The sequence below is a fragment of the Lynx rufus genome, unplaced genomic scaffold (genome assembly GCF_022079265.1).
Source record: "Lynx rufus isolate CCGP_SWC_20201006 ecotype Redwood Valley unplaced genomic scaffold, mLynRuf1.p SCAF_6, whole genome shotgun sequence".
Taxonomy (NCBI): domain Eukaryota; kingdom Metazoa; phylum Chordata; class Mammalia; order Carnivora; family Felidae; genus Lynx; species Lynx rufus.
Genome location: NW_025814878.1, coordinates 24857047 through 24879754, shown reverse-complemented (window position 1 = coordinate 24879754; position 22708 = coordinate 24857047). Strand labels below are relative to the sequence as shown.

The 22708-nt window shown below is 46.6% G+C and overlaps 1 protein-coding gene and 1 long non-coding RNA gene across 5 annotated transcripts; one reads left to right on the top strand and one right to left on the bottom strand.

Annotated features, from left to right (window-relative positions):
* Positions 1 to 4816: 4816 nt before the first annotated feature.
* On the bottom strand, positions 4817 to 13269 carry SGK1 (serum/glucocorticoid regulated kinase 1). Of its 3 annotated transcripts, none has more exons than XM_047101397.1 (12): positions 13087 to 13269; positions 10151 to 10226; positions 9620 to 9695; positions 9156 to 9260; positions 8967 to 9050; positions 8721 to 8852; positions 8343 to 8455; positions 7868 to 7991; positions 7316 to 7411; positions 6689 to 6844; positions 6494 to 6583; positions 4817 to 6080 (listed from the first exon to the last, which is right to left on the bottom strand). In XM_047101397.1, the coding sequence occupies exons 1-12, from the start codon at positions 13118 to 13120 to the stop codon at positions 5913 to 5915; spliced, it is 1254 nt and encodes a 417-aa protein (XP_046957353.1). In that variant the 5' UTR covers positions 13121 to 13269; the 3' UTR covers positions 4817 to 5912. The 3 variants fall into 3 exon arrangements, with proteins under 3 accessions (XP_046957353.1, XP_046957351.1, XP_046957352.1); XM_047101395.1 differs by lacking the exon at positions 13087 to 13269 and adding an exon at positions 11259 to 12727; XM_047101396.1 differs by lacking the exon at positions 13087 to 13269 and adding an exon at positions 10364 to 10501.
* A 111-nt stretch (positions 13270 to 13380) lies between these two features.
* On the top strand, positions 13381 to 21542 carry LOC124528064 (uncharacterized). 2 transcript variants are annotated; one of them, XR_006966072.1, is made up of 4 exons: positions 13381 to 13856; positions 14785 to 14977; positions 18604 to 18700; positions 21347 to 21542. It is a non-coding gene; the product is annotated as an uncharacterized LOC124528064 (long non-coding RNA). The 2 variants fall into 2 exon arrangements; XR_006966071.1 differs by having other exon boundaries at positions 13382 to 13830.
* Positions 21543 to 22708: the final 1166 nt, after the last annotated feature.

Here is a 22708-nt window from a genome sequence, read left to right as displayed (position 1 = left end):
CGTGGTTTCCAAGGTATCCAAATACACAAACTTATCTGTCTGAACACAACGTTGTAGGCAGACACTATATAAACATCTAGGATTACCCCTCATCTTGGTGCCACCGTCTGTCACAGAAAAGATGCGGGAAGCAGAAAAAACATGAATAAATTAAACGTGTTCTTATATACGAGTACGTGAGGCCAAAGTGGACCGGGAAAGATCACATATATGCACAAGTAAAGTCTAAGCTATAATCATTAATTGTTGGTTTTGGTGACTGGATAACAATTCTCGTGCAGTAAGAGGAAAATATTTAATTTCTCAAATTTGGCTTCATTAATTTAGATGAGTGTATTTTTTCTTAATAGAAGTGTTATACTGATCAACACCAGGTCAAGTTTAACATCATCATGCTCCTAAAACAAAACTTGAAGCATAGGGAATAGAATTCCAAGGGCTGTTTGATGGATGAAGCAAGAAATTTCTTAACAGGATGGGGTAGGAGTGACTGCAGTGTGTAACATCCTGCTTTGCAAGTCATGCTGATTGATTATTGATCATTTGGTCCGTCATGTCTTGGGAATGTTGAAGAAACTGGTGGGTGGGTGGCCTTTGTCCTAGATGTTACTATTGCAGCTATGACAACCGCTTCAATAAGTTAGGTCAATTACATTAATGAAACAAACTACATTAACCGTGCCTTGCCTTGGATTCATCCTTCTTTCTTCATTCCCAGTGACTCACTAAACTCCATTGATTTGGGGTCTGGCAAACATCTCTTCTCTATCCTTCCCTCACCGTCACCAATGGCTCTCAAGAAGTCTCCAGATGGCTTCCTTTTTTTTCCTCCTCCTCCTCCTTCTTCTTCACCTCCCCCTCCTCCCCCTTCTCCCCGCCCCCCCCCTTCTTCTTCTTTTAGTTATAAAGCCCTCCCTGCACTCAGCTCTCGGCAAGAGTCACCCGAACACTCCTTTCAATCACTTCGTTTTCCTTGTGGAAAGCAGCCAAATGCTTCCTGTGGCTACCTTCTGAGTTCTAAACTTCTCCGTGAGACTTTCAAGAACAGCAGTGACAAGGTCTATCTCTCTATTCAAAATGACTTCTCACTGCTTTTTAATATCCTTTTCTCCCCTCATCGAGTAAAGAGGAGGGGAAATTGAGAAACGTAATGAGTTGGGAAAGAAGAAATTGATTTGCATTCTTGGCATTTCAATTCCTTCTGACCTTGTCTCACAGATCACTGTGAAGAGGTAGGTTAGAAGAGAGTTACTATGTGTCCCCAGCTAGGAAGCTGATCCGTAGGGCTGGGATTCTGATGTAGATCTGACAACTTTCCTTTTCCAATATTCCATCCACTAGTTTATGCAAGCTGCCCCCTCGCTCCCGGACCTCTACCAGCCAGCACCTGAGAGGCTTCTCTTTCTGCCTCACTTCCACGATCCAGTTTTCAACACAGCCTATCTGAACACTCTAGATCTCCCTAAGCGTCTCTGGCCTCCACTCTCTGAAAACTTAGTCCCCACCCCTCAAATCAGGTAAGGTGCCCCTCCTCTGTGTTCCCATAAATGTCCTGTTTTGATTATACTACGTAATTTTTTCTACATATCTTTTTTTTTTTAATTTTTTTTTCAACGTTTATTTATTTTTGGGACAGAGAGACAGAGCATGAATGGGGGAGGGGCAGAGAGAGAGGGAGACACAGAATCGGAAACAGGCTCCAGGCTCCGAGCTGTCAGCCCAGAGCCTGACGCGGGGCTCGAACTCCCGGACCGCGAGATCGTGACCTGAGCCGAAGTCGGACGCTTAACCGACTGCGCCACCCAGGCGCCCCTCTACATATCTTAATAAACATTTTTTGAAGCATCACAGAGAAAAGGGCACCTATCATAAGCATATAACCTGATGAAATATCAAAAAGCAAAACTACTCCCTGAGACCACCAGCCAAACTGAGAAATCACCAGCCCCCAGGAGACCACCCCTTTCACGTACCCTCTTAATCATGATCTCCACCCGCGTCCTCTCCTCAGAGGTGATCATGTCCTGACTTCTATATAGATTCGTTTTGTTTGTCTGCTTTCAAAGTTTATATGCGTTAAACCATACAGTCTGTTTGCTGTGTTTGTGGGGTTTATTCCCTGGTATTGTATGTAATGAGCATCCGTTTTCAGTGCAGTATAGCATTCCCTTGTATGAAATCATGCTAATTTATTCTACCCTTGGTGGACAGTTTGAATTGTTCCCATGTGGGGCTAAGATGAATAGTACTCCTGTGAACATTATTGCAAATTTTTTTTATTGAATACATGTACATTCTTTGGGGTATAAAGCATGGAGAGGAGCTACTAGGCCAAACGTTATATGCATGATCATCTTTTTTTTTTAATTTTTTTTTTCAACGTTTATTTATTTTTGGGACAGCGAGAGACAGAGCATGAACGGGGGGAGGGGCAGAGAGAGAGGGAGACACAGAATCGGAAGCAGGCTCCAGGCTCCGAGCCATCAGCCCAGAGCCTGACGCGGGGCTCGAACTCACGGACCGCGAGATCGTGACCTGGCTGAAGTCGGACGCTTAACCGACTGCGCCACCCAGGCGCCCCTATATGCATGATCATCTTGAGCAAATAGTGCCAAGCAGTTTTCCAAAATGGTGGTGCTACTTTACACGCCCACGGTAATGTGCTTTGTATTTCCAGCTGCTCTTAATCGCACCAACAACTGATAGTGTCTACATTATGCTTGCAAATCCCAACCCCCTTTCTCTCTCTTTCCGCATAGCCTGACGCCTGCAAGATACCTCCGTAAGCGTCTGATGAAATAATAAGTTAATGGTTAACAAACGCACAGGGGTCCGCTTCTAGATCTGTTGTCACCTGTCAGGCAGAATAGCATAATTGTTACAAGCATAGTCTCTCGAGACCCCTCGTGATTTGACTTCTAACGTCACCACTTACTAACCGGCAAGTTACCTTTCTGTACTAGTCTCTTCGCTTTTGATAATCCAGGGTGGTCCTGAAATAGCCTATACTGTACTTAGACTAACGTCTCGTGTATAGTAAGAGCTCACTAGCATTAGCTGTTAGTGTTATTATCTAACCCTGAGGGCCTGCACCCAATTAGACTTCCTACAAGTAGAATCGGTCGGTAAGAATCTTTGGTATCCCCTCTGTGAAGCCTGCTCCAGGCAGCTGATCCCACGGAAGCATCTGGACTTCTGAAGTTCTCTTTACCCCTCCTTCGGCACCTGCTGTGCACCATGAGTAGGTGCCCTGTCTCTCCAAGTTGATGGCCAATGCCCCAAGCACAGTGACTGACTCAGTCTTCGTGGTAGCAGTGGTTTCAGAGTCCCCTTTTAACCCGGGGGAACCGTAGCTGAATACATTGCCCCCAAACCCACGGTTGAACAGATGCACGGTGAGAGGGCGATGGAGAAGCGTACTGTCCCTTTTTGCAACCGCCAGGCTCAAGCTGTAGTTTCCAATGCTGGCAGGGAGGTACTTTCCTCTCCCAGATAAAAGATACCTCTGCTTGTATGCTACCTTACATCACAGTACTTGGTAAATATTTGCCCTTTCAAAAAATTGACCCCCTGTTCTTTCTTAGCTTCCTTGTTCTTACCTTGTTCCCTTCCCGCCCACTTGTATTTGATCTCATCTCTCACTGTTTGCGTGACAACCCTTGGGACCCCTCTGCTCTTATCATTTCCCAAGCAACAGGATCAGATCTTATACAGTGATTGACTATAACCCAATAAACCAAGTGTCTATCCTTAAAAAAGTAAAAAGCTCTGTCATCCATGACCAGCCCCTGTGACTTAACTATGGTTAGACTGGAGATTCCCAAGCCTGCAAGAACTGTGTTCAGATAAACAGGTAATTTAAGCGCCTTTGGTTCAAGAAGGAGTTTGTAACTGTTGTTGATAATGAGAATGAGGGGAAGCTCTGCAAAAAGCCCCCCGGTCAGAGCTGGTGTCAATGTCTATTAGGAAAATGCAGGCTTTAGAGTCTCTGTGACAATTCGGACTCAAATTTCGATGGTATCTTAGTATCTTCATATCTTTCCCTCTTCTACAGTAGATATTCCAGCGGTACGAGCCTTAGGAGTGGCCTCTACACCCCAGACCAGAGCATGGGGGTCTACACCGCAGACCCAGAGTCGGCTGGGGCCATGCACTGCCGGGTACACACAGGCTCAAGAGGCTTCTGGCCCGTGCCAGGGACTGGCTCCCTGGGGGTCCTTCTCGGAGCTGGCACGGTACTCCATTCAGCTCTTGGTGCTCTCAGCTTCGGCCAGCTCAGCTTCTTGGGAACATAGTCGTTCAGGACAGACATCCTCACCCTCTTGAGTGGCATTCTACTTGCAGACTATTATCTTGACTTCCATTTCAACAAACTGCTTTATTGAAAAAGCGTCTTTCCTATTAGGCTCTGTAAGGGCAGAGATTTGTCTGCTTTGCCCACTGCTATGTCCCCAGCACTCAGAGCAGAGCCTGGCCCAGATTATTTGTTGAAAGAATTACCTGCCAGGCAAACCAAATGTCAGGACCAACAGCCAACTTCGTAGGGTGGGCAATAAATACAGGGAACATTGCTTCGTGGTTTCCTTGTGAAATGCATTGGTCTATGGAAAAGGATTTATTTGGATGGGTTTATGAACGACTGACATCATAAGACCACTCTGTAGCCCCCTGGAGTCTGAACCTGACGCTCTTGGAAGCAAACCACCGAGCTGGAAGTTACAGCAGCATTTCCCAGGTTTTAAAATTTTAAATGGACCCATTATTACTTACCCTCCCCCCGCAACCAAGATATACAGAAATAACACACGTGACACAATTTATGTAAATATTTTTCAAGGTTTTATTGCAAACCAAAGTTGGTTTATCGCACACAAAAAAAAGTTGTGTGGTGGGGAGGGGGGGGAAGAATTGTACATATTATAACCATGTTAATTACAGTACATTAAAATGGTGGTTTACATTACAAATAAGCCTGTAAGTTTAAATATACTAGTGTTATAACCCAATGTACAGACTGTCTTTATACAATACATACAGTTATCAGGAATGCAAAAAAAAAAAAAAAAGAGGAACATAAATAATGCCCATTTTACAGGTGACATTTTAAACAATGAAAATACCAGGCTTTGACCGACAACTGGGGCATTGGTCCATAAAAACCCTTTCTAAAAATAGAAATATTTGTAGCAGCAATGCTTTCTTTAAGCATCTGGATACAAGTCATTGCAAGACCATTTTCAATAAATTTTAGTTATTAGCTGTATCTTACAGAAGAAAAAAACGGTCTACACATAAATTTATCTTCCAAATATGGAAGAAACAAACAATGTCCCACATTGTAGTATCCTGCAAGTGTCACATTGATGCTTATAACGAAATCCATCTGTGATCAAGCATACCACATTCATACCACTGTTCACACAGTAAATCCACAAGGGGAAGGAAAAAAAAAAAAAAAGAAAAAGAACTGAAACACTCTGCAACAGGAAAAGCTTTGGAGCTAACACGATCTCATCAGAAAAGGCACATTTCATCAGATTCGACATCACGGCCCAGACAGACCCTCAGAAAACCCTCCTTAGAGCTGCGTCGTCCTAATAAGACTACTGCCTCTGTCTACGGCGGCACGCGAACGCTCACTGCAGAGATAGCACCATGTTGGAAGGAAGAATAAAAATGAAAACCTCATGAGCTCACTGAGAGGAGGATGTGCTCTTCGAAAAGCTTCCGGCGAACAGTGTGCAATGAGATTGCCAAGACGTGCAAGCTTCCAGAGATGTGCAAATTCTCTTTTAAGACGTCCTGTCAGCTGGCGGCCCCGCCAGAAGGCTAACTAGAACACTTAACACACACACACACACACACACACACACACACACACACGAATCCTTCACGACCAACCCTGGGACCGTTCAGAGGAAAGAGTCCACAGGGGGTGCGTAGGAAAAGCCTAGGAAGGCCTCGGCCGCTTCCTTGACGCTGGCTGTGAGCAGGATGCTGTCAGGGGACCTGCCAATGGAGCTGGGGACCGGCTCTTCGGTAAATTCGGGATCAAAGTGCCTCAGGTCACTAGGTCCACTCTGTGGCAGGAAGACAAAACAAAACACTCAGCGTCAAGAATTCACGGTGGGTACAGGGCAGGGAAATCCTCATTCGGGCTTTAAATCCCGGAGCTCGACTCTTCAGGGCACTCTATGGAAACTCCCGTAACAGCCATCCGTTTCAAGCACAGAAGCCAAAGGCCACACAAAGTTTAAATAAGGCGGAGGGTGTTCGCTTTTTAGCTTTTGGTACTTGAATTGGGAGCTGTGGTGAGAAGTGATGTTAGCTTGGCTGGGACAAAAATTCCACTTTTCACCTAGGGAAGGTTGTGGTTTGTGAATAAAGGACCCGCCAAGTTGTTCCTTGAGGGCCCTCCCCTCCACCACCACAGCCTCTGACTTAAAGAAATGCCCTTTGGGCCCTCCTATACTTGGCAGAAAGAGACACTCACCACATTTGGGTTAAAAGGGGGAGTAATCTTCTTATTAATGAGATCGTCCCAGTTAATTAGGGAGAAGAAGACGTGATTCTTAATCTCCATCTGTCGAGAAGAAACAGGAGGTTAAGTCAGACAGGTGGAATTCGAGAAGGGCAGTGAGGTCTAGGGCGCTTCCCAGCCCGCCCACAACAGGGAGAAGGCACTCACAAAGTCGTCCTGGGCGCCCAGCCTCTTGGTCCTGTCCTTCTGCAGGAGGCCCTCCAGAAGGTGTCTGGCAGAATTGGTAATGTTGGGCTTCAGCTGGAGGGGCTTGTTCAGAATGTTGTCGTACATCTCAGCTGTGTTTCGGCTATAAAAAGGAGGCTGAAAGAACAGGGGAAATCAGCGCTTAATCGGGGGTTTGGTCCAGCAGACATTACCAAGAGAGAAATGCACTGTGGTATGCTAGATGCGACAAAGCCCTTCCCTTAATGGGGTTTCTCTGCCCTGGATTTTTCACTGTCTGTTTCGCAATCCTCATCAGAGAGGAGACGTTAATAAGCCACATTTTTCCTCACGCAGGTTAAGTGTGGTCATATCTAGAAAATGCGAGTTTACCAAAAAAAAAAAAAAAAAAAAAAAAAAAAAAATTCACTAAGAGCTTGCTCTAAAACACCTATAAAATAACCAGTAGGCTTCTCTTATCAGCATCTGATAAGGTTATTCATAAAGGGCAAGACACAATGGCCAGATGGGACTTGTGTGCCCAGACAAGTCTGGGTTTCAAGAGGACTGCGTTCTGGGGAGCATTATCAAGCCAGGGCGGTAGTCCATGACTCTCAACGTGCTACTCACCAGGCCATACAGCATCTCATATAAGACGGCCCCCAGGCACCACCAGTCCACGGTCCTGTCGTAAGGCTGCTTATGGAGCACCTCAGGTGCAAGATACTGAAACACAAAGCAGGACAACAGTGTTCAGGAGTCCGCGAAACCAGGGATCCCAAGACGAGGCATGCACTTTGAGAGGGCCGAGAGACCCTGGGTCCACCCGCAGGACACATGCCTTTACGTTACTTCCTGAGAAAACTGCTGGGCTTGGAGGCTGACGGGCCAGTTAGGTGTACTGATGTTTAGGAAGCTGTTGGGCACCCAGCAGATTATCCTACTTGGGAACTGAAAACCTTTTATGCCATGGCTTTTGCAAACAGCTTGTCTTAATGAAAGCAACATGAGGCCTTGGGATTTCCCATGCTGCATCAAACAGCAAATGTGTTTTACTTGCGCTGAATGGGACTGAGAAATCTCTGAGAATGATCTACTCTTCTGGTAGTTTAAGTATTATTGCACTTGCCTCCCCCTGGAAGGAGGGGCACAGACCAGTCCCCAAATCAAGAGCGCTCTTACCTCGGGCGTGCCACAGAAGGTGGATGTTGTGCCATTGTGTTCGATGTTCTCCTTGCAGAGCCCAAAGTCAGTAAGGACAATGTGTCCCTGTGAATCCAGCAAAATATTCTCTGGTTTTAAGTCTCTGCAAGGAAAAAAAAAAAAAAAAAAAAGTAGTTGTGTAAGTTAATTTCACTTCATAAGAAATCCTCTGGGAAAATAATAGCTTGGGGTATTAGAAGCATTTTCAATTCACTGAGGCTGTACAGTGAATACAAAAAGGGAGTCCTTGTTCTGCTAATCTATTCTGGATTAGGCACAATCCTAGCTGGCCAGTTCCCTCGTGGCACGGAGTCAAGGCGGCTCACATGCTGGGGTATCCGGTTTTAGGTGACCAAGCTGTACGTAAATACAAATTATCTTAAGGCTCCGTCAAAGGCTAGGGCTATGTCTTCTTTGTACCCAGGAAGGTAACCTTGAGAGCCCTGCAGCTCACCTATAAACGATGTTCAGAGAGTGCAGGTAACCCAAGGCACTGGCTATTTCAGCAGCGTAGAAACGAGCCCGTGGTTCCAGGAAGCAACGTTCCCTCTGAAGATGGTAAAACAACTGTAGGAGACAGGACAAGGTCAGCTGGGTTGCCAAGGCTTGGTAACAATGCGTTTCATTAGACTTGACATATATAGCTAAAGAGAACAATTGCAGGAAGCGGCCCTAAATAGTCTCTTAACTATATGAAACTCTCAGGTTAAAGGAAATGCTAATTCTGGTAACTTTTCCCCCCTAAATATCATTTAAAACCTCTCCTCTCAAACTGGAAACAAGAATGCTATGCACAGACACCCAAAGGTTAGCTCCCATTCCCGCCGCTCACCTCTCCACCATTAATATAGTCGAGGACAAAGTACAATTTGTCAGCGGTCTGGAAGGAGAAGTGAAGGCCCACCAGGAAAGGGTGTTTTACATTCTTCAGTAGAACATTCCGTTCCGACATAATATGCTTTTCCTAGAAAAAGGACAATTAAGATTTAGTGGCAAATTTCAACGTGGTACCAAAATTCTAAGGTAAAACCACCCAGTGAATGTCTTATCTCCAACTGCAATCCATCACATTTCATACCTCCTTCTTTTTCAGAATCGCTTTCTTCTGTAAAACTTTGACTGCATAGAATGCTTCCTCTGCTTTGTGTCTTGCTAGAAGAACCTGAAATTTCAATTCAAAAAATCATTTTGCTGTCCGCATCCACTGAGAATGTCAGACGAATGCATGAAAGACTATCAAAAATGAGGTCTTCAGATCTGAAATTACCTTTCCAAAACTGCCTTTGCCAATCACTTTCAAGAAGTGAAAGTCAGATGGTTTCGCATGAGGATTGGATGACGGGCCAAGGTTGATTTGCTGAGAGGGACTTGGCTGGAAAAGAAAACGTTTTCTTTTAATAGCTTTGCCTCAAAGGAAGACAACAATCACCATACATCCTAAACACAATCAAAACTACTTTTCATCCGTACACAGTAATATTTCACATGGGAGTCTGCAAATGGTACACAGTAATGTTGTAACCAGATAAAACTTTTATGCAACATGCCTTTTAAAATACTGCACTGACTCAATACTTAAGTGCTTATGTCACTTGTTATGCCATTAACTGAGGCATTCCTACCTTGAGACTAATTTCTAGAAAATGCTATTTTAATCCATCACGGTAGGAATACTAACTGACTCATTTACAAGATGCCTCCACGGAAGCATCACAAATAGAGAATACTTACTGGAGGAGAAGGGTTGGCATTCATAAGCTCAGGCTCCTGAGGTTGGGAGATTTTCAAAATGGACTGAACTTCAGGGCTGCAGAGAAAGGAACAACTGAGAACCTCCCAGACTCGTCGCAAGGGGGCACACCGACACCAGTAGTTAAGGTTCGGGCTCGACTTTTCCCGGACAGGTCCGAGTGTTTAAAACTTAAAACCACCCAAATAAATGACTCAGTTAAAGAAAATAATAGCCAAAGAAAATAATAAGCCCACTTAAAATACAGCGATGAGGGCTGTTTTTCATGGAAACGGGGTGAATTAGGCAAACAGGAAAATTTTCACCTTGCAGCTCTCTCTTCCAGGCCAAATCAGCAAATTAGTTTTAATATTTAAAATGTTCTAAACTGGAATTGGAGAGAGAAAAGGGATCCCACCCTCGGGGAAGTCTTCGGCTTCCTGATCGACACCCCGACGAGAGTGTGTCTTCACTGCTGATAAACAAGCTAGGCTACTTATTTTTTATTTCCCCCAGTCCTCCCCCAAACTTACTGTTTGCATGCGTAGGAGTTATTGGCAATCTTCTGAATAAAGTCGTTCAGGCCCATCCTCCTCTGTTTCATGAAAGCTGTGAATTAAAGGAGAAATAAATAAACGTCTAGATGGCTTCGCAACGGCCGACGCCACACACACTGATTTGACGCGTGACCTTAAAAAAGTTTCCACTTCGCACATCCTAGAAGTCCCTATAATTCCTACACTCACCGATGAGAATTGCTACCATTCCCCTCATTCTGGAGTAAGTGAGGGTGCCCCTAGCAGCCTCGGTTTTCACCGTCATCTCCGCAGAGAGAGCACAGTGAGACGTTACAGAGGAGACACCGGCTCAGCCAACACTAGGCGCGCGAGGCGCCGCCGGCTTTATACGCCCCGAGCCGCCGCGGGGCGGGGCTCACGCCACAATGAGGAAGCGGCGCCGCCCTAGCCCCGCCCCCTGGCCCCGCCCCCGGCGGCCGCGCGGCCCACCCGACCGCTGTGTGGCGGACGGCGGCGAGCGGTTCGGTCCCGGGCGGGAGGGCAAGCCCTCCCGGCGGGGGCGGGGGGCGCGGGGACTGCCCGGGAGGCCCGGCCGCCGGGCTGTTATCTGCCTCTTTCAGCGACCCCGCGGGACCGAGGGAAACCGCAGGCGGAGGGGGCGGGGGCAGGGAGAGTCCGGGGTAATTTTCCACCCTTCTCATTTATTCCACCCGGCTGGGAAATCAGAGTCGCGGCACTGGGGCGCTTTCCGCCCGGCGCGCGGCGAGCCGGTGGCTCTGTGCCCGCTCTGGTTTGTCACACCCTCACTGGCGATCCCCTCCGGGTCCCGGAGCCGGCCGTCCCCCCCCCCTCCCCAACCCCGCCGGCAGCCTAGCAGCCCCCGGCCGGCGGCCGCGCACAACCCGCCCGAGGTGTCTCTGTGCCGAGGGCAACCCCGCGCCCCCTGATCTGCGGGGTCGCCGTGGGGCCGGGACGCCCGGCGCGTCCCCCGCTCCCGCCGCCCCCTCGCCCGGCCTCGGTCCCTCCACCCTGAGGACGAGCACCCACCCCCGGCCCCTCTCGCCCGAGCCGAGCGACTAGCGGCGGAGCGGGACGGTCCCCGCGTGGCGGCCGCGGCGCTTACCCAGGCCGGTCAGCAGGAAGGACTCGCTGCGTTTCTGCGCCTCGGCCCTCTTTTTGTGGCGGGGCCGAAGCAGGGACTCGAGCCGGGCCCTGGCCAGCGCGCCCTGCATCTCCCCCATGGGCAGCGGCGGCCGGCGCGCAGCGGGCGAGGGCGACAGGAGAACACTGACGTTTCCTTGAAGGAGCCGCCGTGACTCAGGCCGGGCAAGATTTCCTGCCCCGAGACCCAAAACAAACAAATGGCCCTTGTGCACGGCCGAGCCGCTTCCGAAAACGCCTTTTTTGTGCTTTTGGCCAAAGCCAAGCAAGGCTGCAAAATCCCAGAACTTGGAAGCGGAGGAAGGAAGGAAAGAAAGAGGGAAGGGGGAGGGAGAGGTCAGGAATGTGTAGGGGAGGGGGCGGAAATAAAATTCGTCTCTGCACTAAAGGGAAAAAAAAAAAAGTACAATCTGCATTTCACTTTTTTTCCTCCCTCTAATCTTTGAGAACATTCTGTCCGTTCCGCATGTAATTTTTCTTGCATCTTTAATCTCGGCCACGCCATGAACACGTGAGGTAGTGGCACGTTAGGGGAGCGGTGGCTCCGCGCAAGGCGCCGACCTGGCGTGACCCCGGGCATCGGCGACTCCCGGATTCCCTGTCCCGCTCTCCCACCTGAAAACTCCGCTAGGTCGCATTACATCGTCGTAAACACCCTTAGTCTGTCCTCGTCTTCCCTACCCCTCCTCCGGTTTATTTCAGCGCTGACCCGGGAGTCTTCTTACAGTTTAACCACCTTGCTCTTTCTCTCGAGTCCCAGGTAAACGGGGACTCGTGGACGCGTGAAAGATTAGCCGGGTGTCCGCTCTCCAGAGAGCAGTGGAGAGAGGGGAAGGCCTGCAGAGCAGCGGCGCGGTGCCTTCCAGTAACCCCGCCGCTGGGAGATGCCTGGGCGCTGCTGCAGCCCGACCGCCGGCGCGGGGACGCGGGCCAGCGCTGGCGGGGAAGCCGAGAGCACAGCGACTGGGCCGGGAGCGGGAGGCGGCTGCAGGGAACTAAGGTTTGTAGGGCCGAGTACCTGGCACTTGCTGGTGCTGGCCGCGGCTGCCCTGCCGTGGCCCCTCACTGCCAAGGGCCCTGCCATTTTTGAGTTACATACTGGGTCTGACACACTCCGAAATACCAGCTGTCAACCCAAGAATAGCCTGTGAAGCGGTTTTTTTCTTTCGTCCCGGGCAGGGATTTGTTTTGCAGGCACAAGCACCTCATTTGCCCTAATATGACCTGTAGCCTCAGCTGCTGCTTGGTTTGCTCAGTGACAACAGCCCCAAACTGGGAAGGGAACACACATTCTCTCTGCCAGAGACTGGCTGGGAAATTTTGCCCGGGACTCACTCTTTAAAACACTTCTCAAGGCCTGAGATGCCTGAAATTGATGCTCCAATCTAAAGCAAGGTTTAGGAAACTCCAATTCACAGTTTAAGTGGCCCATTACTGCTTCCTCTTCCATGGATCCTTCATAGAATATGACTTTGTTACTGCCAGTGCCCCCCCCCCCCCCCCCCCCCCGCGTCAGGTTCCACTCCAACTAGCCCAGCCGGGCCCTGCTCCCACACCATTCCGTCCCCTTTGAAGACAGCAAATTTGGCACAGATTGTCAGGAAACACCGACCTGTACCAAGATTTCTGCGTGTTTGTTCTTAAAGCACGGAGTTGAGAAAACTTTTATCAGAGACCCTCCCCTGCGACTCCACACCCCACGCCTTCTGTAGGCCAAGTAATCTCAGATCCTCTAAAGCGTCTTCGTTTTCTCCATTCCCTCCAAATTATAGCAATAAAATCACACCAACCTTTCAAAGGGGATTTTATAGCTTCCTCTTTCATTCTTCAGGTTGCCTAGGATGTGAACGTTGGGGATTACTTTCTGGAGGCTGAAGGTAGAGCTCAGTTACGGTTGGGATAGTCTCCCTGCTTTGTGCCTGATAAGGCTGGAAGCTGAGATGATAGGGAGCAGGAGTCAGAGGCAGCTGTCCTGCTCTGTTATGCACCCCACTTTATATAAAGGCAATTTACATACAGGAAGGGAGCAAGCTGCAAAGTTCAACACTGGGCCGTTTATTCTCTCCATTGCAACATCGCTCAGAAAATTACAGTCATCAGCGTCCTGGGTTTATTACACCCCCAGCAAGACACACAAGAAATGTAACTGGACTGATCATCATCACAAATCAGTCCAGAAAAAAAAAAAAATTCAAAACACATGCACGGGGATCATTTTTTTTTTTTTTTCAAAGAAGCTGTACCACATGCATTCCAAGAGGAACGTGGAATTCAAGTTAGAGGGCTCTAAGTGGAAGAGAGAAGAGGCACAACCATATGATTTGTGGTTGGAACAGAAAAAGGACGTCTGATGTTCTCCTTCCTCCCCCTACCCTAATGTTCGGCGCTTGGAGACGGACGGTCTGCTAAACTTATCATTTAACGTAGAGAATCAAGTTGTTGAGACTGGCTTTTCTTCCAACCGGATACCTGAAGGGTGGAGCAGGCGCCCCCTGTTCTGTCCCAGCAACCTACGAAGACTTCCGAACAGGAAGGTGACACACAGCGGCGGGTGGATGGGGTATGCGGTGGGGGGGATGGGGGGGGGAGGTAGACGAGGGAACGGTGCGTGACGCGCGCCTGTTAACTGTGCACTGGCTTTAGGGTTGCCCTGTGGTCGCTATTCAAACGCTTCGTCTGTTCTTCCTTCCCGTCGCCAGCCTCTTTCTTTGGTCCCGATAGTCTTCCTACCGGGAGGAATCCGGCCCCTTTCCTCTTACTCCCCGGTGGCGAAGCGGCCAGAGTTGAGTCACCAAATTCAGCTTGTAAATGCAACCCAGAGGGCGATCGCGTTCTCTGCGAGAACCGCTCTGGAGTGCATGATTTCCCCCCACTTCTCCTGAGGTTTAATCAGTTCCAGAGAGTTTCTCTGCAACACCTTGTGCAGTCACAGAAAATATAGACGGCTTGATAGGAGATAGGCTAATTACCTTCCCACTCCCCCCAAGCCAGTAATCTCATTTACGCCTCATAGTGGGGAAACTGCAATCAAAACACTCAAATGGAAATGATTCACCCAGATGTAAAGTTTGCACTGAAACAAATCATTTTCCAGTGCGTGTGTATTTTCATGCTTCAGAAAAATCATTTTAGTTCTACTTTAATTTTCCTTCATGAGGGGCTGTAAATACTAAAACCTGAAGGCTTTGCTAAGATATGACCCTTTTCATTTAATTTGAGGGTTCAGGAAGGAAATTCCTGATATTTCTCTACATAGTGAAGTAAATATTTTGAAAATATTTTTACAAGGACCTAGTTATAGCCCCTCCTGGGCTACTTCTTAAATGTCTCTGCTAGACTATAGTCTTTTCATTCCTCAGATACAGTACCTTCCACGATAATAGGGCAATACAATTGTTTTGCATTGACCAAAGTGCCAAATATTCTAGAACAATCTTGTGCACAGTTTAGGTTCCCATACGTATTGATTTATTCATTGATCCTCATAGAATCCTTTCCCTGGAGCATCACCAACGTAATTACACGGAAACACCCAAAACCATAACGATTACTCCAGAGAGCAACTAAGTCAATCAGTTTCTGCTAAAGATCGTCACCGAGCGCATGCCTTTTTTTTTTCTTTACGGTATTTGTCAAACAGAAAATGATAAAAAATGAGTTTATTCATAATGGCTATTATAGGTAAGTAATTAGTAGTGGTTAAATGTCTATAGATCACAGGTTCTGTAGTGATTATTATGTTCTGTATTCATAATTGTCAAAAGTGAAATGCATAAAGACGATGAGAATGTGATCGAATAGATGATAAGAGAAGAACACAGTACTTAGAATAATAGTGTTCAGTGTTGTTAAAACCCACAAAACTACATGCTTTATTTATGCAGGGCTTAGTTCTTTTCCAAGACAGCGGTTTTGTTTGTTTTTTTTTTTTATTTTTTTTTTAACGTTTATTTATTTTGGAGACAGAGAGAGACAGAACATGAACGGGGGAGGGGCAGAGAGAGAGGGAGACACAGAATGTGAAACAGTCTCCAGGCTCTGAGCCGTCAGCCCAGAGCCCGACGCGGGGCTCGAACTCACGGACCGCGAGATCGTGACGTGAGCCGAAGTCGGCCGCTTAACCGACTGAGCCACCCAGGCGCCTCAAGACAGCGGTTTTGAATAAACAAGACTACACACTCTAAGAACCTTGAAATAGGGTTTCGCTAACTAATATACACGTAGCTGTCTAGTAGGGAGGCTTTAGGTTGTTTTCTCTAGCAGCACTTTTAAGTTATTAAGGATTAAGCAATTTTGGTTGCTTTCCTTCGGAGTTGAGCCGATGACAGGCAAACTTGTGAAGTATCAAAACTTGCTTTTGGGACCAAATGTATCTCCTTCCTATAACCCTTCTCTCTCACTGGAGTGAACTGCTGGGCCTCTCCACTTCCCACACACAGCACTGGCACACGCTGTGGTCCTGAAAACCCTGGAATATTGCCTTCTGCCCTCCTCTCCCCTAATGCCAACTGCCTCAAAGCCCTGCTCTCAGCTAATCGCCCGCAGGAGGTATTGACCTGATTCTCCTTCTCTAGCTCCCTGGCTTTCACCCTCCTTCCCTCCCTGCCTCCCTTGCTCCCTTCTTCCCCCACCTTCCATTTGTACATGCAAGCATTTAATAAGGATTTATTAAGTAAGTATAAATATTAAGATCAAGGGACACACATACGAGTAATCCAGTCATCTGAATGCATAGAAGCTGTCATTTTCGGTGGGGAGCATACGTATGAATGATGAGGCACCAGGAGGAGTGTTACCCCATGATAAGTGTTGAAACAGAGGTTGGGACAATCTACCACAGGAGAGCGGAGAGAGAGGACTGTTCTACTGGGGAGCAGCAGCAACCATGTGCATGTCGAGGGAAGTCGCCACAAAGAAATCATGTTTGGGCTGATCCTGGACGATTCAGCTGGGAACACGAGAGGAAAGTCATGCTAGGCAGAAGAAATAGCACGAGTGACTAACTCTCAGGTGCTATTTAGCACCTCTGGAACGCTGTGGAAATATGGTCCATATTCAGACCTTACCCACAAGCACAGTGTAGAGCTGCTGTTGCTGCTGCAGTGGAGAAATAGCACTTTCAAGGGAGATAAAGATTCCAGAGGCACAAATCTGTCTCTCCCTTTCTCTGCCTCCTCCTCTCCAACCCTGATATACACGGAATTAATAATGTCTTAAAAATGCATTCATTTAAAGGACTGCCAAGCATTAGCCTGCATAGGTATCTTTGTGTCTAGTATAGCTCTAAATACAGCTGGAGCTCCTTGGTCCTGATCAACAGATTCTTCTAGAACTCTGCTTCAGACACCACTAGACGCAGGAGGTACAGTGACGAACATGAGCTCACATGGGGAGGGCCGGGTAGGAAGTTCCCCACGAAGGTAGGTTGAGCCAGACTGAGAAGGGATTCAAAGCCACAAGGAAAATTATTCTACCAAAGCTTTTAGAGAGACATATTCCGATGTGTTTTGGAAAGTTCATTCAAACCAACCCATGATTCATAACTCAACTCTTAATCCTTCAAAGGATACTTGCTTTTTTTTAAGTACCCCTAGCTCATTAAAAATGAACAAATTTGCACGCACAAACATGTAAGGGAGCATTGGAGACTGGAATGGGAGATTTATGTAGTTGGAAGATGCATGAACATTTAGACAAGCATAGGTGTAATCTAACACGGGGATTGGCAATCTTTCAGAGACAGTAAATGACTCCAATGTTCTAGACCCATCTGCCTAACAATAAAGTTGGTGGGAGGATGGGGGCATGGTTTTGTAGTGAATTTTTTACTTCAGTCAGGAGACAAATCAAAGAAAGGAAGCCGGTGGTCGCTCTTGACACGGTAGGAATGGCAATCTAGCCAAAGGGTCTATGACAGGCTGAAAACTCACCGTATCCCCATCTTTGGGATGCTGTAAATGTCTGCTATAGTATGATCGAATGAGCAATAAATAAAAATAAAAAATAACCATCGGGGCGCAGGCTGTCTGGGTGGCTCAGTTGGCAAGCTTCTGACTCCAGGATTTGGCTCGGGTCATGATGTCATGGTTTGTGAGTTAGAGTCCCATAGTGGGCTCCATGCTGACAGTGCGGAGCCTGCCTGGGATTCTCTCTTTCCCTCTGTCTCTGCCCTTTCCCCGCCCACTGTCTGTCTCTCTCTCTCTCAAAAATAAATAAATAAACTTAAAAAAAATTAAAAAAAAAAAAAAAGAACAACTATCAGAGCACCTGGGTAACTCAGGTTACCTTGGATGTCTGGCTCTTGATCTCAGCTCAGATCACGATCTCACGGTTCATGAGATCAAGTCCCGCATTGGACTCTGTGCTGACAGCATGGAAACTACTTGGAATTCCCTCTCACCCTCTCTCTCTCCCCCTCCCCCACTCGCTCTCTCTCTCTCTCTCTTTCTCAAAATAAATAAACATTAAAAAAATAATTTTCAACCAGAGAATTAAGAAATGATAAATGTAATGATAAAATGCCAGATATTGAGGCAAGGAAAGCCAGAGAGCTCTGACCTTCAGACCTCCTTCCTTGGCTCTAGCCATGGGGAGTCCACACCTGCACTTACTCTCCCTCTCAAATCTCACAGCCCAGCCTGGCATTCAGGCAACACAGGGCTTGAAATTTCCTTGCAGGCTGAATCCTTCTTGGGGCACACATATTAAGGTTGTGACCTACATGCACACCGGATAATGGGCAATCTTTCACCCCCCTCCTCTATAAATGCCAAGAACAAATAAGGAGCCTGGATTTCTGGCAGACATCTTTTGCCAAACTTAAGTGAAACCTGAAAGCTTCAATTTGCTCAGTGTGAATGTCTCCTCCATTTCTGACCCTATAATTAATCTAGTAAGAAACAACAGAAACTCCCCCCATCAAGGATTGTTTCCAGTGAAACTTGCCTACAAATTGCAGTAACAAAATAACATTAATGTAACAGTAACCAACATGGGAAAACCAGGAGCACGATGGTTGGCGGAAGGCTGATTGGCATGATTTTAATGTAAAGCAGTTTAGTGAGCTTCTTTTTCTTTTAACTTTTTTTTTAATGTTTATTTTTGAGAGAGAGAGAGAGAGAGAGAGAGAGAATCCAAAGCAGGATCCCAGCTCGAAGCCCCACGCAGGGCTCGAACCGTGAGGTCATGATCTCAGCCCAAGTCGGACACTTAACAGACTGAGCCACCCAGGCGCCCCAAGTGAACTTCCTTTTGATTTCAACCCTGAATGTAAGCTGCATAAACATTTATGTCACCTTCCTCAACAGGCTCTGAAGTGTCAGTAACATGCTGAAGGTGGGGCTCCCTGTGGTCCTCGTTAATCCACTACAGCTGAGGCTCATTACCTGTGACGCCTTAGACAAGGTATTGTCTTAACCTTGAAAATCTGTATAATGGGGATACTAAAACTTGATATACATTGCAAAAAAAATAATTGAAATAGAGAATTTAGTAAGTTGGAATCTCACATGGAAAATAGGACACATCTGTGTTCCTGTCCCCTACCCTACACATGTCACAACTGGAAACAGAACATATCATACAACTCAAATGGCTCCCACAAATCGCGACAACTATGGTTATGTACTGCGCTTAAAGCACATGAAGAATATGAGCCACTTAATCTGCTGGGCCAAGGACAGGCCCATGCGATGGCAATTCCACCAAGGGCCTGAAAAGATGATCCATTTAGTTCTTCAGACTTCTCCCTCCTCTCTTGGTCTCCCCACGGGCAATGCTCCAGAATGGGTTGGATCAAGGAACTAGATGCCCTGATAACCGAATAAACACTTGTTTATCAAACAAAGGCTAAAGTTTAAATCGAAAAAGCAGAGAGTAAGCCAAAAGCTAACCCAGAGGAGTTTTTAGTTGCTCAGGGTGGATGGAAAACAATAGAATGTATGTTTGGGCCTATTGAGAGGGTGGCGTCATTGAAAGCAGGTCCTACAAGGCTAGTCAACACAGAAGATGCTTTCCCTGGGTCGTTCCACCTGTCCTCAGGGAAAGAAGAGAAAACTCCAACGGCCTGTGTGTGGCCTATTATGTTTAGTCCTTCAGACCTCTATGGGGCACTGCTTTTGTGCCAGGCAGTGTGTTGAGTCCTGGATCTAACAAAGATATCCAAGGTGGACAGCATTGCCACACTCGAGGAGGGGATGGTCCATATTTCTTTAGCTGAATTGAATAGCTTCCCAAAAGCAAAGATAAGCTTACAGATATTTCTACTTTTTCTAAGACCCAGCTATGCCATTAAGAGACAGCCTTGGGCAGGTCTAACCATTTAGAATACCCACTTCTTCGAGTGAGGAATGAGCCGGAAGCCCTCTTGTAGCTGTAATATTGTGTGGTGCTGTGACATCTGGGAAAAGATGAATCTGAAAGGAACTTCTGGATGCCCAGAACCACCTCCTATAATAGTGCCCGGCTACTCCTTTGGAGCCCTTCCCTTCTGCCCCTCATTGTAGCCTTTAGTCAAGGATTTTGTGGCTTAGTTATTTACATCTCAAGTGTCTCTCTGGACTGTTGAGTTCTTTGAAGATTAGACCACGTGAGTGAGATTGATGTTTCTTGCCTACCTAACATTCTCTAATCAGGCCCTTCTCCAGCTCCCTCTTCCCACTCTCTTTTGTTCTCCAGGCTGACGCCATCTTGGCTCTGTTCCTTTTACAAAGCCAGTCTTGTGTCTGCCTTTGGGACTTTGTCTATGCCACGCTGTCCACCTGGGATGCTTTCCTCCTGGTGCTCACATGGCTGGATCCTTCTTGCCATTCGGATCTTAGAGTAAACATCATTTACACAATGGACCTAAACCACCCAGCTGGCCATCCTTTGCCACTCACCCTATTTCAATGATCTGCATATTAGTTTTATTATCTGACATTTTTCTTGGGTTCATTATCTCCTTGCACTAGAAAGTAGCCTCTGTAAGACAGGGATGATATTTGTTTTATTCTTCATAGTATCCCTGATGCCCGGAAGAGTGTGTGGCCTAAAGGAAGTGCTTAATAAATGAAACAACTTAATAATATACCCCTTATATATTGCTGGGTACATAATTGTTTCTCAATAAATTATGGTTTTCCTCCCTTCATCTCACAATCAAGGGTACGTTTTCTTAGCAATCCCTTTACACCTCACTATAAAAAGCAAGACAAAATCAAACCAAACAAAAAGGAAAACTCTTGAATTTAGGTATTTTATTATATATTACATATTATGCTACTCAATTCCTTCAGAAAACCAAAGCACTAAATTTTATAAATGATGTACAAGGAAGATTTTGAAATCAAGGCTGTTCTTTTAGTCCAAGGAGGTCATTAAACAATCATAGTGAATAACCATTTTTCAAGAAAACTGAAGTAGATACTCTTTTTTACAGACCACATTCAATGGATACTTTGTCAAGTTCAGAGACTCTTACGATTGGGAGGGGGGCCATCTAAGGCTTTCATCTGTCCATCTTGGTAAAATGCCAGTGTTGCCTCTTATTCCAAGGACCACAGATAATCTTCCAATGAGTCAGAAAAATGTATCCTCTCTTCTCTCTCCTTTTAAACTTGCTCCCTAAATTCTCCCTTGTCCCCTAATTCTTTGCCATCTATTAAAATAGTATTTTAAAATGAGAATCCATTAGGCCCCATGATTCTTTGCTTCTGCTTTTGGGTGAAGGCCTTCTGGCCTATTCCCTTCATGAACCTCCCCGGTTTTGCAGGTGCGGACTGATCATACTCATGAGACATTGGCCGTTAACTAAGGAGAACTCCCCTTTGTTCAGAGGTTAAAGAAATGGCAAGCTAACTTTCCCAGAGTAGCACAGCTCAGACACAGAGAGAGCCTAGTGCTCTCCAGGTCTCTTCCCAGCATTCTGTGATTGTCCTGCAGAATCTTTAAAAGTAGATGTATCCTCAGTAGATGTTGGTAGCAAGATGTCAACCTGTATTTGTAGATACGTAGGAATAAAGGGAGGGAACACTCTCTTCATTAATGACACCATATGAATTTGGTTTATAGGAAAGAATGCTGTCATAGCGTCTTCGACTTCTATCATTCAACCGCCTTTCCCCAAGAGCTTCAGAACCTCTCATCCAGCCTGAGGACACACAGGATAACCTGGTCACCTCACGGAGGGCTTTCTATCTTGTAATCACAAAGTCTTTTATAACCTTCATATTGCCAGAAAGCCTGAATGAACATTTATTACAAAACACTTCTACTTTCTTTTCTTTTCTTTTTTTTTTAATGTGTATTTATTTTGAGAAAGAGAGAGAGTGTGTGTGTACGTGAGCAGGGGAGGGGCAGAGAGAGAGGGAAAGGGAATCCCAAGCAGGCTCCATGCTCAGTGCAGAGCCCGACACAGGGCTCCATCTCAAGACCACGAGATCATGACCTGAGCTGAAGTCAGGAGTCAGACACTTAACCTACTGAGCCCCCAGGTGCTCCTACTTTATTTTCTTTTAAAATATCCTTCTCGGGGGCTCCTGGGTGGCTCAGTCGGTTGAGCGTCCGACTTCGGCTCAGGTCATGATCTCACAGTCTGTGAGTTCGAGCCCTGCATCGGGCTCTGTGCTGATGGCTCGGAGCCTGGAGCCTGCTTCTGATTCTGTGTCTCCCTCTCTCTCTGCCCCTTCCCTGCTCATGCTCTGTCTCTCTCTGTCTCAAAAATAAATAAAAACATTAAGAAAAAAAATTTTCAATAGCCTTCTCTACGCAACGGTAAGGCCTCGATGAAGGGGTCCCTATTGTGCAGTGTGCCTAGCGTGTAGTTCTGCAGCCACGGCAGAATGACCGTTGGGTTGTCAGAGTGGCGAGGCACATGCACAAGTACCAAGTTGGTAAGTAATTATATTTTCGTATCTCTGTGTATGCATATTTACATATATGTGTCTACGTGTGTGTGTATATACAGAGAGAGAAAGAAAGAGAGAGAGAGGAGAGGGAGAGAGTTTATTTTTAAAAAACTGGCTCATGTGACTGTGGAGGCTGTGAAGTTCAAAACCTATAGGGTGGGGGGCAGGCTGCAGACCCAGGAGAGAACTAATGTTGCGGCTAAAGTCTGAAGGCCATCTGCCGGTAGAATTCCTTCTTGCTCAAGGGAGGTCAGTTTTTTTGTTCTGTTAAGACTGTTCACTATTCAACTGTTCACCTGTTTGGTTAAAGCTCACCCATACCATGGAGGACAATCTGCTTCACTCAATGTGATTTAAATGATAATCTCATACAATAAATACTGTCTTGAAACATCTGAGATAATGTTTCGCCGAGTATCTAAGCATTGGGGTCCAGCTAAGCTGATACATAAAATTAACTATCACAAGTCCACCTCTTGTGAATTTGGCAGCCACATGCATCTTATTAATTTGTGTTTAATCTCCA